The sequence below is a fragment of the Grammomys surdaster genome, unplaced genomic scaffold (assembly GCF_004785775.1).
Source record: "Grammomys surdaster isolate TR1022 unplaced genomic scaffold, NIH_TR_1.0 66, whole genome shotgun sequence".
Classification (NCBI taxonomy): Eukaryota; Metazoa; Chordata; class Mammalia; order Rodentia; family Muridae; genus Grammomys; species Grammomys surdaster.
The window spans coordinates 3,400,555-3,416,380 of NW_021604568.1; the positions used below are offsets into that span (position 1 = coordinate 3,400,555).

General features: G+C 51.2%; 1 protein-coding gene and 1 long non-coding RNA gene across 3 annotated transcripts; one reads left to right on the plus strand and one right to left on the minus strand.

Moving 5' to 3' along the window:
* Positions 1-831: 831 nt before the first annotated feature.
* On the plus strand, positions 832-13,941 carry Nkx2-3 (NK2 homeobox 3). 2 transcript variants are annotated; one of them, XM_028776311.1, is made up of 4 exons: positions 832-870; positions 9,663-9,820; positions 9,980-10,933; positions 12,372-13,941. In XM_028776311.1, the coding sequence occupies exons 3-4, from the start codon at positions 10,585-10,587 to the stop codon at positions 13,115-13,117; spliced, it is 1,095 nt and encodes a 364-aa protein (XP_028632144.1). In that variant the 5' UTR covers positions 832-870; positions 9,663-9,820; positions 9,980-10,584; the 3' UTR covers positions 13,118-13,941. The 2 variants fall into 2 exon arrangements, with proteins under 2 accessions (XP_028632144.1, XP_028632136.1); XM_028776303.1 differs by lacking the exon at positions 832-870 and adding an exon at positions 4,779-5,593.
* Positions 7,101-10,228, minus strand: LOC114628339. The gene is made up of 2 exons (XR_003712474.1): positions 9,795-10,228; positions 7,101-8,866 (listed from the first exon to the last, which is right to left on the minus strand). It is a non-coding gene; the product is annotated as an uncharacterized LOC114628339 (long non-coding RNA).
* Positions 13,942-15,826: the final 1,885 nt, after the last annotated feature.

The window sequence follows — 15,826 nt, forward strand, 5'->3', positions numbered from 1 at the left end:
CCCACCCTTGTGCGGTGCACTCAGAAGTCCAAGGCTCACACCCAGAAACGGAAAAATCAGCCTCTACTTGTCCTGGGGTTAATTACAATAAATTAACACTTATTGGAAATCGATCGTGCCTGGCGTTCTAATAGCGTCACAGAAGTAGTCTTGAATCTTCCAGCAACCTGGGAGGTGATCTTAGAATCTCCCAGTTCCACGAAGGACAACAGAGCTGAGAGGGTAAAGATTCCAGAGAACAAGACAGATTTGAACCCATGATTCGGCGTCCCCAAGGTTTCCCAGTAGCACATGACAGTCCAGAGCCTGGCTCCTGAGCATCCCCGTCCTGGCCACCTGAGTGGTTTGGTGTCCAATGGACGGATGTTCCTATTTCAGGAGTATAGCATGGGCAGCGGGGCCTGAGAGGTCGAGACAGAAAAGAGGGCAGCTCGCCTCAAACCAACCAACCAAACAAACAAACAATCAAACAAACAACCAAACAAGAACAAAACAACTTGGTCCGGTTTCCAGGGACACAGCCTTGCGGCTTTCCTTGCCTCCTGAGGTCGGGGCAGCCAGGCAGTACTGTGGGAGAGACAGACAACGTTCCCGGAAGTAGGACGCCAGAGAACAGCGTGCACAAATCAAGCCCAGCCCTCTCCCTGTCCCCATGTGGGGAAAGATCTCCCCGAGTGGGGTGGCTGTGTTAACCAGGTTGCTGGAGTCCCCGAAAGGCAGGATCATTTTTTTTTAGTTCAACAGGATGTTGAGCGGCTGCGTTTGCCTGGAAAATCTTGCACCAGTCCCTTACCGGTCCCTTGATCTTGGAGCATCGATTTCTCATCTTGATGCACGCGGAAGGGGGTGGCTGTGGTATTCCTCCACAAGGTATGTTGTGGTGATGAGAATGTGTTATTAAACCCTTGTTCGTTGACGACGCTTATTGTGATGGTTACTATTAACGCTAGTAAGAGGTTCTTATCAGGAGTTTGGGGTTGGCAGCTGGGGGGAAGGGAGGGTAAGGTTGGGAAGAGAGTTTATTTTGAAGTCAGCCTTCCGTCAATCCTACCACCCAAGCACATTCTTCTTGGGGACTGTGAGCCTCCACCCAGGCAGACAGGAGGACTTGGAGGACCGGGCTGTGAAGTGCCAGGCAGGGATCCCCAGAAACCTAGAGAATGACATCTGAGAAGCCGGAAGGGGACTCAGCCTGGTTGTCCAAAGGAGGGAAAGGCGAAGAGAAAAGAGGCTGGGTGTGGGAAGCAAGGAAGTTAAGCCAACCTTGGGCAACTTTTATTCCATTGGGTCCTCTTCTGTAACACAGTTCCACTAATCGGGCCAAAGGCAAGAGTTGTTGGGAGGGGCAGAGACCGCAATGGTGGGCGCTTAGCATGGATTTGAAGCAGTGTTACTCTTCTACAGCGCTCATCTCCCGGTCCTGTAGAGGTGGCTCATTCAGAGTCTGCTAGTTTCTCTGAGGAACGAGAGAAGGGAGGTTCTTAACCACACTGAACCATCTGATATTTGCAGGAAGAGCCATGAACAGTAGCTGGTATTATCTGTATGGACATGGATGGGGTTCTTGTTGCTGTTGCTGTCAGCTATATCATTTCTATTCTTACTATCAATTCCTGGAGCTAGTCGTCATTAACAGGCTTGGAGATGGTCAGAGGCTGCATGGGATCTAATGTAGAAGTACAGATGTTTCCAAGATGATGGTTCTTGCCCAAAACCAGGAGTGGAGGAAGAAAAAGCTCTAAGGGAGATGCCCGCCCCCTGGTAGGTCCAGAGCAGAGGATTTATTTGCATTCCAGTAAGGACACTAATTGACCAGATCTTTATCTAAACACGATAGCAATGACATGAGACTTTAGAGATTCGTTTACAGCAGCTGAAAAAGGAGCAGGAAGCTTGGTTATATTTGGAGATTTCTGGGGCTGGGGGTTGGGGGAATGAGAATGGGGAGTGGGGGTTGGGGCCAGAAGAGGCAGTTGACTCCACAAGTCATTTCCTAAAGATTAAGAGAACAATTCCTGCCCCTTCACCACCACCCAGGTCAGAAAACAGAGGGCTGGGAGTCCTGGGAATCCAGCCCCAAGCTTAGACCAGCACAGGTTCACCTCTTCCCTGCTGGGATCCAGCAGCCCTCTCTCACCAGATACCATTACAAAACTTCCCCAGTGTTTCTCTGAAATGTTTCGTTGTTTGTTTTAGAGGCAGGCTGACCTGGACCATGTTATGTAGCTGAGGCTGGATTTGAACTCCTGACTCCCTATTCTGCTTCCACTTCCCGGTGCTGGAACTACAAGTGTGTGCCCCCTTACTACTGTGGTTTCCTCCAGTGTTGTGATGTTTTGTTTTGGTTTTGTTTGTTTGTTTGTTGAGACAGGGTTTTTCTGTGTAGCCCTGGCTTGGCTGTTCTGGAACTAGCTCTGTAGACCAGGCTGGTCTTGAACTCATAGAGATCCACTTGCCTCTGCCTCCTGAGTGCTGGGATTAAAGGCATTCGTTCATCACCACCAAGTCTATTTCTTTAATCCTTCAGCAGGTCTATAAAGTTCACACCATTGTTATCTCCTTTAAAAAAAGATATATACATTCTATTTTATGAGTGTTTGCTGGCATGAATGTATGTCCACCGTGTGGTGTCTGGTGTTCACAGAGGTCAGAAGAGGGCATTGGCTCTCCACTGAAACTAGACTTATAGACAGCTCTGTGAGTGGCTGGGAACTGAACCCAGGTTTTCCAGCAAGAGAGATAAGGGTTCCAAACTGCTGAGTCGTCTCTCCAGTCCCCATTTTTACCTTTTATCAGTGAGAAAACTGCTGCTTGGTGAGGCTGAAAAATTGGACTAAGGTCATGTGGGCAGGGCTCTACTCCACACCTAGGTCTGATGGGTTCTAAGGGCGGGGCTCTGGTCCAGCACAGAGGTATAAGGTTATAACTCAGAGAAAGCCAAAATTTCCAGGACCACACCCTTGGACAGAGCTGTCTCTTCTCTTTGAAAGACTCTTCATACAGTATAGGAATTGTGGGGGCCTACCTATTCAGGAGCAAGCTCCCAAGGTTTGTATACATCCAGCCACAGAATATTTATGGGCTTGTCCAGTTGTGAGCAGTGCAAAACATTCATGTCCACACTTATTCACTCATCCATCATTAGGGCATACACATACACATACACACACACACACACACACACACACACATTATATGTCATTGTACAGCAGAATGTTTCAATGTAGTCTTATTACTTTCAAGCCTGCACACAGTGTCATTACAATCCTAGCAATAAAACAATCTATTTCTTCTTCTCTGGCTACAGCTTAGACAGGCCCTTCTTCCTGGGGCCATTTTGAACAAGACTAGTTGTTAAGATTCCATAAACTGTCTGTATGAAAGTAGAACATCCGGTCATGGAGGTTGGTTTTCACCTTGGATCATATAAACACTTCTCTCTCCATCTGGTCACTACCAGTAATTTTCATTATTGTGAGGTGTTGGGGAAGAGAGAAGAGAATTCAGATGGAGTGTTACCCCCTGTAATGACCATCCACTATGCACAAGCAAGACTTTAATGTAGTCTGCATCCATGGAAAATTCCACATGGCTTATCCCTGCAGAGATCCATGTGTACAACAGGCTAGCTCAGGAAAGCACTTCCGTTTTTATGAAGAGAAAGACAAGCAGGTAGATGCACGAATCAAGTCAACATCCAAATACAACCGTCATCAATCTCAGAACACAGCGGTAGATGGAAGGTTAAAGGGTGGACCGTAGTCTACCGTGAAGCTAAAGACACAGGAAGAAACTCCGAAGTCTGGTGTCCCTTAGGAGACCAGTGACTCAGTGGCTCCCCATATCCTATAACATGCAGTTAAGAAGGGTAGGTGACAAAGACGATGGCACATGGCACATGCGCAGCAAGGCTGGTGCGGGTGAGAAGATGAAGAACCCACTGTTCTCTCCCAGATTTGGCTCCAGAAATTCAAAGCAGGCTTGGGTATAATTCCTAGCTGAGATGACCTCAAGGCTGAACAATCCCCGGCATATAAATGGTTGTTTCACCTGTGCAGGGTGTGGAACCATGGTCCCAGTCTAGGAGCCCCCATCTACTCTTAAGGGATGCCTGAAGTAGGGGCCTGGGGCTCATCTCCAGCTCTGCAGTGGCTTCTCTGTAGCGCCACAATTGAAGGAAATGCAGGCTCCTCACGATCAGCCCGGAGGGGATTTCCATGGGAGGGCAGCCCAGCTTGCCACCTGGAGTCTACGCACCATGGAGCCTCTGCTGTGCTTGCTAGGGGATGAGGGTGGGGGTGGGGTGTGAGAGACATTTTTGGAGATGGAGTGGGGCAAGGAATAGGATCCCTTTCATTTGACCAAAGATGCTCGGGTATTTTCCTGAGCAGGCCCGGGCACAGAGCTGGTATTTAGGAGCAACTCGGAGCTCAGGAGTGGGACTTTGCTCAACTAGGTCGACCCCACTTGGGTAGCACTGATTTGAAGCCTAGCTTTTTTTTTTTTTTAATACCAAACACTTGTAGAGAATCAACATTTTAAAACAAAAACAAAACTAACAAGTTCCAAGTGGAGAGCTGAGATGGGAGGGTATGAAATAAAATGGGGAGGAGGTGAGCAAATGGGAGCGTGTGGGAAGGAGTAGGAACCGTTTTAAAGGAAGCTGGATGTGTGGGGGAGGAAGTGTGGGAGAGAGGAAGTGGGGGTAGAGTGGAGGGGAAAGGGGCGAGTAAAGAAGGGAAGGGGCTCCGAGAAGAAGGGAGAGGAAGGTGGGAGAAGAGTGGCCGAGGGGAAGGCTGTGGAGAGGAAGGTCCTAGGAGTTCTACTGTCCCGGACTCTAAAGTTCCGCGGAACTTCTGCGTGCCTGAAGCGGTGAGGTCTCGCCTCTGTGGTGGGGAGGTTTAACTTCTTGGAGACTGGTTCAAGGACAAAGACAAAGCCTGCGCTGAGGCTTTTAAAAGTCTCAGGTTTGTTAGGGCCCTGAAGCTGGAGAGGCGCCTTGGGAAAAGCCCACAGTTCGCTGAAACAAAGCGAGGGGCTTTAGAGGCAGTGCCTGCCAGCAAGCAGGACCTTCGTGACCTCCTGCCCCGCAGCCTGGAAGCCCCCACGTCCTTGGACTTTGAACTCACACTGAAAAATCTCGACATGGGCTCAGATGCAGTGTCCTGAGGCCTGGACCTGGCTTCTGGGGCGCATCGCGCCGCTGATCGAGTGGCCTTGAGCCCCCCATCAACACCATCCTCGCGCCCATCTGGTACCTCAACTCTCTCCACCTCCTATTTGTAGCCAAGTCCCGGCGAAGCCCACTTCTTACGGCCCCGCGCACCGCCCACCCCGGCGCACTGGGGATAAAACCCGACTGCCTTGGGGAGCAGAACGATGAGCTCTAGATGCTACTGGAATGTCAGAAGTCAGAGGCCAAGGTGTCGTCCAGGGACTGTTGTCTCCAAGGACAGACAGAGGGAGCATCCTGACTAACCTAGAAAATCGCTGGCCGTCCAAGTGTGGACCGCACAGATGCAGCCAAATGAAAACACACAGGAAAGAGATTTAAATCAGCAACCCCAGCAATGCTTTCTTGCAAATGGGAAAGGTATTTTTCTTCTTCAAATCGTTTGAAATTATTCTACCTAAGTCTCCCTAGGGAGACTGGGGAGACTTTTTAAAAGGTCTCTCCAGGAAGTCAGGGTCCCTAGAATCGAGTTTGCGAGTTGGCAATGAGGGGGGAATCGTTAGAGGAAAGGATGAGAAGAAGAATCTGCCATTTTTCTCTCTCCTACCCACTTTCTGTTCAGCGAACCTCGAGAGTAAGCAAGACAGTCGCTCTAGTTTGAGCAAATTCGTTCGCCAAAGACTAACCTTCTGAAGTTAGATTATATTTTGGAAGATCTGTAGACATTGAAATTTAGCTACAGGAAGTTAAAAAAAAACCCTACGGAATGCATTCCAAATTCCAGTTAAATCCTCTAGTTGAAACTGCTCGCTGCATTTTTAAATAGCACACACATCAGTACAAATAAATGCCTGTGGAAGTCAGCCTTTGTTTGAGCAGTTTCGTTTGAAGAAATATTGAGTTTCTTTCGACAGAGATAGTCTTCTACCTTCAGAGTGGGATTGGCATAATGGAACTGGTCTTGGTGAAGAAATCTCAATTTACGTTTTTATCTTAAATAGTGTTAGAATAGTCAGAAATGTGAGAAAAAGCTTCACCCTGAGAAATCGAAACTCCTAGTCATGGCCTGTTATTTATACCACAGACCACACAATTCGCTGGATTTGGGCTGATTTCTTTCTCAGAAAAGAGAAATGATGAGTTGTTAAAAAAATAATTCCAAACAAAAATCTAAAAAAAATTTCCACGCATGCAAAACTAACTAAGTCTATGTGCTCATAGCCCACTTAAAAGTCCCTCTCACAACACGAATCTACTACGGGAAACACTCAAGAAATTAGGTAAGTTTGACATTTTCTAGAACTAAGCGACATGGTTGGCATTTCCTTAAAATTATACAACAGGCTATGGCTCAGCGTTAGAGACCAGATTCATAACTCAAATAAGATAATACATTCACATTCTAACCCATAGAATGCAGGCAACTAAAATTGGGGGACAAATTTCTAACATCTCTAAGCTAAAAGATCAAATAGAGATATAGCACACATCACTACTGCCACCAACAAAGCAACAAAATTCTATTTAATGTCATTGCTAAAAATGAAGCCTTTTCTTGCTTCTTTCGTTTCTTGGTGTGTGTGTGTGTGTGTGTGTGTGTGTGTGGCACAGACAATATTTAATAATATGACACTAGTCAATATTATTAAAACCCACCTAAAATTTTATATTTTCAGGCCAGCTGAGTTTACAGCAATATTATTTTTTCAGAGTTGAACAGAAAAAAAAAAAGTACAACTGAAGTGATACATTGAGATGAAAAACAGAGGCAACTTTCAAAGTAAACTTTGTGGCCCGTTTTCATGATTAAGTCGCTGTTTGTGCACCGAGACAAATGGAGGCAGGTGGAACACAAACTGTTGAACATTTCCCTATTTTATATGTGCAGGAAGTAATTTTGTATAACACAAACACGACTTTTAAAATGTACCATATTTCAGTTGTTCAGTTTATTGTAATGGTTAACACGAGGTATAACTTTATTTTATATATATGTTTATAAAGCACCCCCAGGGAATTTGCCACCACTTCAGCAAGATCTGTAATCAAATATCCGATGGGAGGGGCTTGTGCTATGTTCCAGGTGATGGAGGTGAACCCAGGCAGACATATAGACTAAAAACCAAGCTACATCGTCATATTTACTTTATCTGACAGTAATTGGCTGAACTGTCTGATAGGAAAACCTATTGCTAATTGAGCACGGATCCGAGATTTCTAAGATCTTTTCAGACAAGAGAAAGCAAATGCCCCAGAACATACAAGTAACTAGATACGAGTGGAACTAGATTCTGTGCCCCGATAAGCACAGTTTTTCTGCCCTACGGCGCTCACAGTTGGCAGCGCACAGGCTGTGGGGGTGTCGCAGGTGCCTGCTGCTGACGCGGGAAAGGGAGGCCACCTGGATGGGATTGGCCTGGCTGGGATCCTTGTTAGGTACCCGCTATTTAGAAACCAGTATAAAACTAGACAATTTGGAAAGGGCAATTGGAAGATGACCTGAACCCGTGTGTTAGGCAAAAAACCAAAGATCAACGCTAAAAATCAAAGGGTGGGTGGAAGTCTCCAGTGCGCTGGATCAGCGGGATGGGGATGGGAAAGGTTTGGTTAGGCCACAGATGCCACATGCTGGCGCGTTCACCAAAGAGTCCTTACAGGCCCGGTCCTGTCCAGCCTGCTACGAAGCAAGTTGACATGGGAGAGAGGTGGGGGAGAGGTAGTGGTCACAAAGGGATTTGGAGGAGACCCCACCACATGCCCCTGCAGGTAGGGAGCTGACAGTCATCTGCGTGGGTAGAGAGAAGAGGCCAGCATGAGCCTTCTGGGCCGCAGCAGGTGTGTGGATGTATCACTGAGCTGCAGGCGTTGGACAGAGGTGGGGGTGGAGATGCACCCAGTCAGGGTTCTGAGACAAGGTGTAAGTGAGGCCGAAGCACCTCTAGCAAACAAGAAAGCAAGCAGGGAAAAAGGCTTTTATCTTTTCTCCTGTCCAGATCTTGAAATCACTTGAAAGCTAAGAAAAGTGGAGAGCAGAAAAGGACAGAAGTATTTCTCTGCCTCTGCGACGGTTCTGCCTTGCAGTTGGCGGCAGGGTCGGGGACTGAGACTGGAGCATGGTTTCCTTCTGGTCGTCTGACTGGCAGCCGGGGGCGCACCGCCACTCAAAGTCCCCCACCCGGCAGCGCGGCGCACTCACCCCACCTCTGGATGTTTGCGCTTCGGATCCACAGCAAGACCAGACACTCTCTTCCCTTGGTGGACTGGCGGGCCCTTTGTAGCGACCACTGCCTCGGCCTGCAGCGTCCATACTTTCAAGTCTTAAAGCAAAAAGGCTCCTGCCACCAAGGAATGGTCTCCAGGAGCCAGGGCCTTACCACAGATGATCTTTCCCCGTCTCCCCTAGAGCACGTGGAGGGAGCCTCGTCCCAGCCTCCCCCGTGGCCCCTAGAGCTGCCTCCCCGCTGTATTTCCGCTCCCCCAAGAGCCCCGCCTCTCTCTCCTCCCAACCCTCTGTTCTTTCTTTCTAGCGCCAAGGGCATCAACTCTTCTTGCTGCTGCCTCAGGGTTCTGCAAGGCCGCTCTCCACGTAATCCGCATTCATGTTCTGTCTACAGGTTTCCCAGGGTCATCCTCAGTCACCGTGCCACCGTTCCTTCCAGTTGAGGCCAGTCTCTCCCAAACTGTGAGGTTCTACTGGAAAAAGAAAGAAAGAAAGAAAGAAAGAAAGAAAGAAAGAAAGAAAGAAAGAAAGAAAGAAAGAAAGGGAAGAGAGAGAGAGAGAGAGAGAGAGAGAGAGAGAGAGAGAGAGAGAGAAGAAACAAATAAAAGCAAGGGCGGCCTAAGGAGGAACCCTTACGTTGAAACCAGAACTAGTCCTTGTTTGGTTTTCCAAGGCTGCTCATGCATTTTGCTCTTAGTTTCACATTGGTGCCCACTACCACTCAGGGGCTAGGCATGTAGGCAGGTGGGTACCAGCAAGTGGGCTCCACCAGGCAGGTGTCCGAATCTGAGGCTACATATATTCTCCCTGCAGAATACAACCCCGGTTTCAGAAACCGAATAGTGGAGAGAAATAAGGCGTTTCGGAAAGTTGAGGCCTACACTCAGGCTCCCGAGTCCCCATCAGAAGGCGGCCTGAGCTGCGGCCACAGCTGGGTCACCTCCCTTCTGAGAACCGAGCCACCCAGTGTGTGCAGTGGGACTCCAGCCAGGTCAGAATCAATGCAGTCAACAAACACTGCTTTAACCTCCCACAAAGAACAAGGGTAGTTACAAGTATTGAGCTCTTCGCGCTAGTAGACAAACTGCTGTGCTTCTGGCCTGGTTATCCCTTTTTAAAACTACCACAATAGCCCTAGAAGAGGCAATTGGGCTTCTTTCTATAGGCCAGGAAACTGAGAAGGTCCAAAACCAAATATTGACTCAGGCCAGGATTCGAAGCATAGAGCCTCTGGCCACCAACAGAACTCGGTTGTCTTGTCTTCTACAGACCTGCTCTCTGAAGCCACTGCAAGGGCAAATACGATCTGGACCCTGCACTCAGGGACTCACAATCTAATGTGACAATCAGGCGGACTCTACACCCATGGCACTAGGTGGGGGAACTGAGAAGTGACATTACTGAGTTCGGAGGAAGAGGACCTCCAGGTAAGGCGGTCTGGCGGCGCTTCCTTGGAGGTATTTGAGTAGAGTCTCGAAAAACAGTTTTCCATTCGTGGAAGCGAGGGTGGGAAAGGCACTCCAGGTGGTGAGGACAGCTAGGACAAAGAGGAAATAGAATTTGACACGTCGCTCATATTTCCACAGATACAGGACTCTTCTCCTTAGAAATCCACAGTCCGGTATTTACTGGCCAGGAAGTTTTCCTGCCCTGGAGCAGCTGGAAAGCTTGTGGCATCCTTCCAAGACTTTGTTGGTTCACAGACAGTGAGCTTCTCAGAACCGCCCCTGGTCGGAAAGGTGCAACTAGGTGGAGCGGGAATCGGTGATTCGGACACTCGGTTCTTTGCAGCTTCTCCCACGGCGACTTGGACCTCAGGACCCTATTCTAGTCCCTGTCTATTCCTGGTAGCGCAGCAACATCCCACTGGGTGGACGCAGAGGGCGTGGCCCACATACGCCAGAACCAATTGGGAAGGAGGCCAGGATGCCGACCCCGCCCCTCGACGTGACGCAGGGCCCCCGGACAGAGGCTTCACAGCCCCGGCCCCAGTCCTTGCAGTGGCTGTAACAAAACCCAGACCCCCAGGTCCCGGCCAATGGAGGCGATTTAGACTGGAGCTGGACCGCGTCTGTCAAAGCTCGACTCCGCACCACCGCGGAGTCCAGAAGAAGAGCTGGAGCCACCGCACTCCCTCCCCGCCCCCGCCGGGATTTATTGAGTATTTGGACTGGACAATTAAGTGGCCCTGATGATGTTACCAAGCCCGGTCACCTCCACCCCTTTCTCAGTCAAAGACATTTTGAATCTGGAGCAGCAGCGGCACTTCCACGGAGCTCACTTGCAGGCGGAATTGGAGCAACACTTCCACCCGGCGCCCTGCATGCTGGCCGCGGCTGAAGGGACTCAGTTTTCTGATGCAGGGGAAGACGACGAGGAAGAAGAGGGAGAGAAACTGTCCTATTTGAACTCACTAGCCGCTGCCGAGGGCCATGGAGATTCGGGTCTCTGTCCTCAGAGCTATGTCCATACAGTTCTTCGAGACTCTTGCAGCGGGCCCAAGGAACATGAAGAGGAGGTCGTGAGCGAACGGAGCCAAAGTGAGTAGAAGGGAGAAAGTGTCCATACACCTGGGGCAATGGCTCAGCGCCCATAAACAACCCATAAACCTCGCCAGCATGGCCACCCGCCCCTTTCACATTCGGCTAGGGTCATGCCTACGCCAGGTTCAAGGACAGCTCTGCAAAGCACAGGTACCCGAGACGGAGCTGGGGCAGAGGAAAAAGAGGAAGAGAGAGCTACTCTTCCCGGAGCAGGGGGCCGGAGCAGTCCCCGCGGGAAGGAAAAGTGATTATTGCAATTCTGGTTTCCTTGAGCAATGAGTGACAGGGTCCCAAAGGTTGGGTCTTAACTTCTTCGTGTGTGTGTGTGTGTGTGTGTGTGTGTGTGTGTGTGTGTTCTCTCACACACCCCTCTTCTTTAAAAAAAGGGGGGGTCAGTTGTCTGCCATTTTTCTGTCTTTCTTCTAATGTGAGGTGAGTTCGGTGAGGCCAGGGCAGTCACCCCGGCTTTTCCGAAAAGGCAGTGCAAGCAGGTTTGTGTTTTGACCGTCCTTTTGGACAAGAAACTTTGATAGACAGCACCTCACTTCTGAGCTTGCAGATCTCCGTTCTCACACCGGTAGAACTCGGCGGAGAGGGGATGGTCTTTGTGGAGAAGCGCGATCCATATCAGATGACCGCAGCAAGTCACACCCATGAGGTGAAGGCCTCTAAAAAATTAATAGTGCTCGCTCTGTGTCTCATACTGCAAGCAGAGCAGAACGGTTGAAGTTCCTAATTTAGTTGGGGATTCTGGCAGCTTAGCAGATCAGAGGTGAGTTAGGCTGGAAAGTCAGATAACCGAATAAGCCCGTAAGGAAATGTCTGAAAGGGAAACAGAATCAAAGATTCTCTTTCCAAGTGGAGATTTGATTTGGCTGAGACCAAGATCTTACAGTTCTCCAGGCCTAACACAGGCATGCAACTATCTAAATTGGTCCATCCAACTTCTTTTCCTCTGAAAGGTAATACAAACATTGTCACAGACACATTCTTAGTAGTTTTGAGAATTACAAAAAAAAAAATCAATACTTGAGCTGCATATACGCCTTTCACTTAGATATTTCCGAACAGAAAAATTTTTGCAGTCAACCCTTGCATTCAGGCCGCCTGTCCCCAATGCCAACTCGTTTCACACCTTCAGGGGAGTGGAAAGGCAAATACTGTCGTGTTCCGCAATCGCCTGAAAATTGTCATTAGTCCCTGGACCCCGCACACTTACTCTGTTTTCTCGCTGATGCTCAAATCTAACAAATGCGAGCTAACTACTCCCCACCGAACATGTCTTCTTCCGGGAGGTGCTCCGCTTGACGCGGGAGCCACCAAGAACCAGAATCGCAGGTACAATCTACCGTTTACTACGGAGAGTTCTGTGCTTCCGGGGCGTAGGGGTGGCATCCTGGGAACTAGAAAGGCTAACGTCTTGCTTCTCCCTTAGAAAGCTGCCAGTTGAAGAAGTCTCTCGAAGCGGCGGGAGACTGTAAGGCGAGCGAGGACGGCGAGAGGCCGAAGCCGCGCAGCCGCCGGAAGCCGCGGGTGCTCTTCTCGCAAGCCCAGGTCTTCGAGCTGGAGCGCAGGTTCAAGCAGCAGCGGTACCTGTCGGCGCCCGAGCGCGAGCATCTCGCCAGCAGCCTGAAGCTCACGTCCACGCAGGTGAAAATCTGGTTCCAGAATCGCAGGTACAAGTGCAAGAGACAGCGGCAGGACAAGTCCCTGGAGCTGGGGACGCACGCGCCGCCGCCGCCACCCCGCCGCGTGGCAGTGCCGGTGCTCGTGCGGGACGGCAAGCCGTGCGTCACGCCCAGCGCGCAAGCCTACGGCTCGCCCTACGGCGTGGGCGCCGGCGCCTACTCCTACAACAGCTTCCCCGCCTACGGCTACGGGAACTCGGCCGCCGCCGCCGCTGCAGCAGCCGCCGCCGCAGCGGCAGCCGCGGCTTACAGCGGCAGCTACGGCTGCGCCTACCCGACCGGCGGCGGCGGTGGCGGCGGGGGTGGCGGCGCGGCCTCCGCGGCGACCACCGCCATGCAACCCGCCTGCAGCGCCACCGGCGGCGGATCCTTTGTGAACGTGAGCAACCTGGGAGGCTTCGGCAGCGGCGGCGGCGCGCAACCCTTGCATCAAGGTGCCGCAGCCGGGGCCGCGTGCGCGCAGGGGACCTTGCAGGGCATCAGGGCTTGGTAAGGTCTGGGCGGGACGCGCAGCGGGCGTCCTACCGCACGCTGGGCGCCGCGGGAATGAGACACGAGAAAGGACAGACCCAAGGGCCAGGTCCCCTCGTTAAAATAAAATACAGACGTATCGCTCCTTCCAAGGGGCCAGGATCGCAGCACACTCCAGGCCTGGGGCATGGGGCTCAGCGGAGAAAGGACGCCCTGGTCCAGTCGTCAAGACTGTCTGAGACAGAAACACCGGCCGGGTGCCAGGGAAGAGGTGGCCCCCCACCCTGACTGTGCGGGGAGTGCGGGAGGCTGGGACTCCGGCTGTTGCTTGCTTTCCGGAGGAGGAGGAGGGCCTCCTGCCTTCCTGTGGCTTTCTCGAAGCGTGGTCGGGGAACCGAACCGAACAGGGGGGAAAAAAAGAAAGAAAGATCAATAAACGAAGAAAAGTAGTTGGAGAGAGAGCGCGAAGAAGAGGAAAATGGGGTACTAGCTCGAGAAATCCCACCCATCCGCAGCCCCTTTTGCTAGCCCGGAGCGCCACAACGCTGTGGAGGTTTCCTTTTCCAACTATTTCCCTTTGAGACAGACTCCACCCGGATCCCTGGATTGTCAGGGGACTCTTCTTGGAGACCACCGTCGCAGTGAGATCGAAGTTGAGGGGGGAAGGGAGGCAGCTGAGCAAATCCAAAACCTGACGGCCCAATCTAGGTTGTTGCCAGGTTGGTTTCCTTTCTGTTTTGTATTCTGTATTCCGCACATTATCTCTGTATAACTATATCCACACGCCGTGTACACATCCGCTGTCACACACTACAGGAGTCAATAAAGAAGGTGCAATATTTCTGAGCTGTTTGGCTTGCTGCAAGACTTGTTTAGCCCCAAAGACTGGGGAGCCCCCCACCTTAAACAGGACCGGAAGGGAGGGAAAGTACCCTGGCCATCTCTGCCTGGTGCCCCTGAGCCAGGCCCCTGGCTGCAAGTTTGGTCTCTTCTTCAGCTTTGTTTGTTCATTTCTTTTTAGCGTTGTGAGCCGAACAGGCTGGAGGGAGGCTCTGGGTCTCCTGAGGTCGGGGACTTTGTAATCCCCCACACCCCCGCTACATTTTACCCAGATGCACTGACTTGGTGCGGGGGGACCCGCCTCGGTCAAGTTGAGACTCTGCCCCACCTCCAGGGTCTCCGAGGAAGAAAAGTTGGCCTCCAGGCTCAGCCTTGGGCGGCTCCTCCCTCGGCCGCCACCGGCCTTGGAGCTCGCCCGGGGGCGCTGCACCGCGCCGCGCCCCGCCGCGGCCGAGCTCTCCCCCTCGGCCGCCCTCCCTTCTCCCCCGGCGGCCGCGGCTTTATGCGGCTCCTTGTCACTTGCGGAGAATGCCTGCACGAGGCCAGTGCTGCCACACGGCCGATTGTGAGCGTGCCAAGGCGGGTGAATGGGGAGGCCTCTGAGCGCTGCGCCATTGTGGGGCCGGCCCCCGGCTGAAAGGCGGCTCTGGGCCGGGAAGGTGCGGAAAGAATGGCTTTTTATTGGAGTTCCGAACAAAAGGTGTGGTAGGAAGGCGAGGTCCCCTACCCGAACAAAAACCCCAGCGCGTCGGATTGACGTCCTCCCCGAGCTCCCCATTGCTTCTCAGAGCGGGGGCTTTGTGCAGCAGTCTGCTCAACAGAGGGACAGAGAAATGCGCGGGGGGTTTTGTTCCCCGCATTTTTTTTGTGTGTGGGGGAAGGGGTGGCTGGGGGGCCGGGGACTGGGCGGGCAGCAGGGAGGGGCGCGCTGATTAGGCCGGGAGGGCCAGGGCGCTGAGAGGTTCAGCGGGAGTCGGCCGCCTGAATGCAGGGTCATTATTGCTACAAGTTTAGCAATTTCGCCCGTGCTGGAGGGGTGGGGGCTGTTGGGTTGCTGCGGGGCCGCTGGGCTGGGGAGCTAGAGAGAGGCTGAAAGAAAAAAACTGGGAGGAGGAGAAAGACAGGAAGGCAGGCTGCTCGGCAGGCCAGCAAGACAGTGTCCCCAGACTCTCTGACCGCCCAAGATGCCCTTGGACTCATCCCCAAAGGGCCTAGCCCAAGGCTGTATAAGAAGCTGGAGGGAGGAGGGAGACTTGTCTTTGCTCTCTGGTGGCTGAAGAGTCTCAGAGCTGGACTTGAGTTAGTGCACGAGACTCCTGAACCCCCCATTTCGTTTAATCTTAACTTTCGGTGAGCTAGAACCCCTCCTCCCACAACCCCATAATCACCCAAGCCACTCTCTTACCCTGCCTTGGGCATTTTTTTTAGCCCTGAGATCCTTAAGCTGAAGGCTGGAGAAGGTGTTCTCAGTTTCTCACTAGCTGGGAAAAATTCATGCAACTGTGTACACCTAGAACCTAGCTATTTACTCTGTCCTAGACGTTGGGAGTGGATGGTGGGAAATCACCGTCCAGAGATTCCTGGAATTCATTTTTGTGTATGTTAAGTGGGCTGGTGGGGGTGTGTCAACAACCAAATAAATGTGTTATTGTTGTTGGTTTAATATCGGGTAGCCTTAAAGTGTAAATAGAATAAAATACTAAAAATTGAAGTCCTTTGAGATAAGAGAGAAAGACATTTACATTGATACTTGACTAGGAAAATTTAAAAAAACGAAGCCAACCTTCTCTCTCAGCCCTAAAACCTCTGCAGTGTGATGATGTCTCCTTCTCTGGGACATAATTTTTGTAAGAATATATATATATATATATATATATATATATATATATAT

Excerpts from the sequence above, each read along its gene's own strand:
- Nkx2-3 (XM_028776311.1), top strand. The coding sequence starts at position 10,585 with ATGATGTTACCAAGCCCGGTCACCTCCACCCCTTTCTCAGTCAAAGAC. Across the intron at positions 10,934-12,371 it reads CGTGAGCGAACGGAGCCAAA|AAAGCTGCCAGTTGAAGAAG; the intron begins GTGAGTAGAAGG and ends CTTCTCCCTTAG.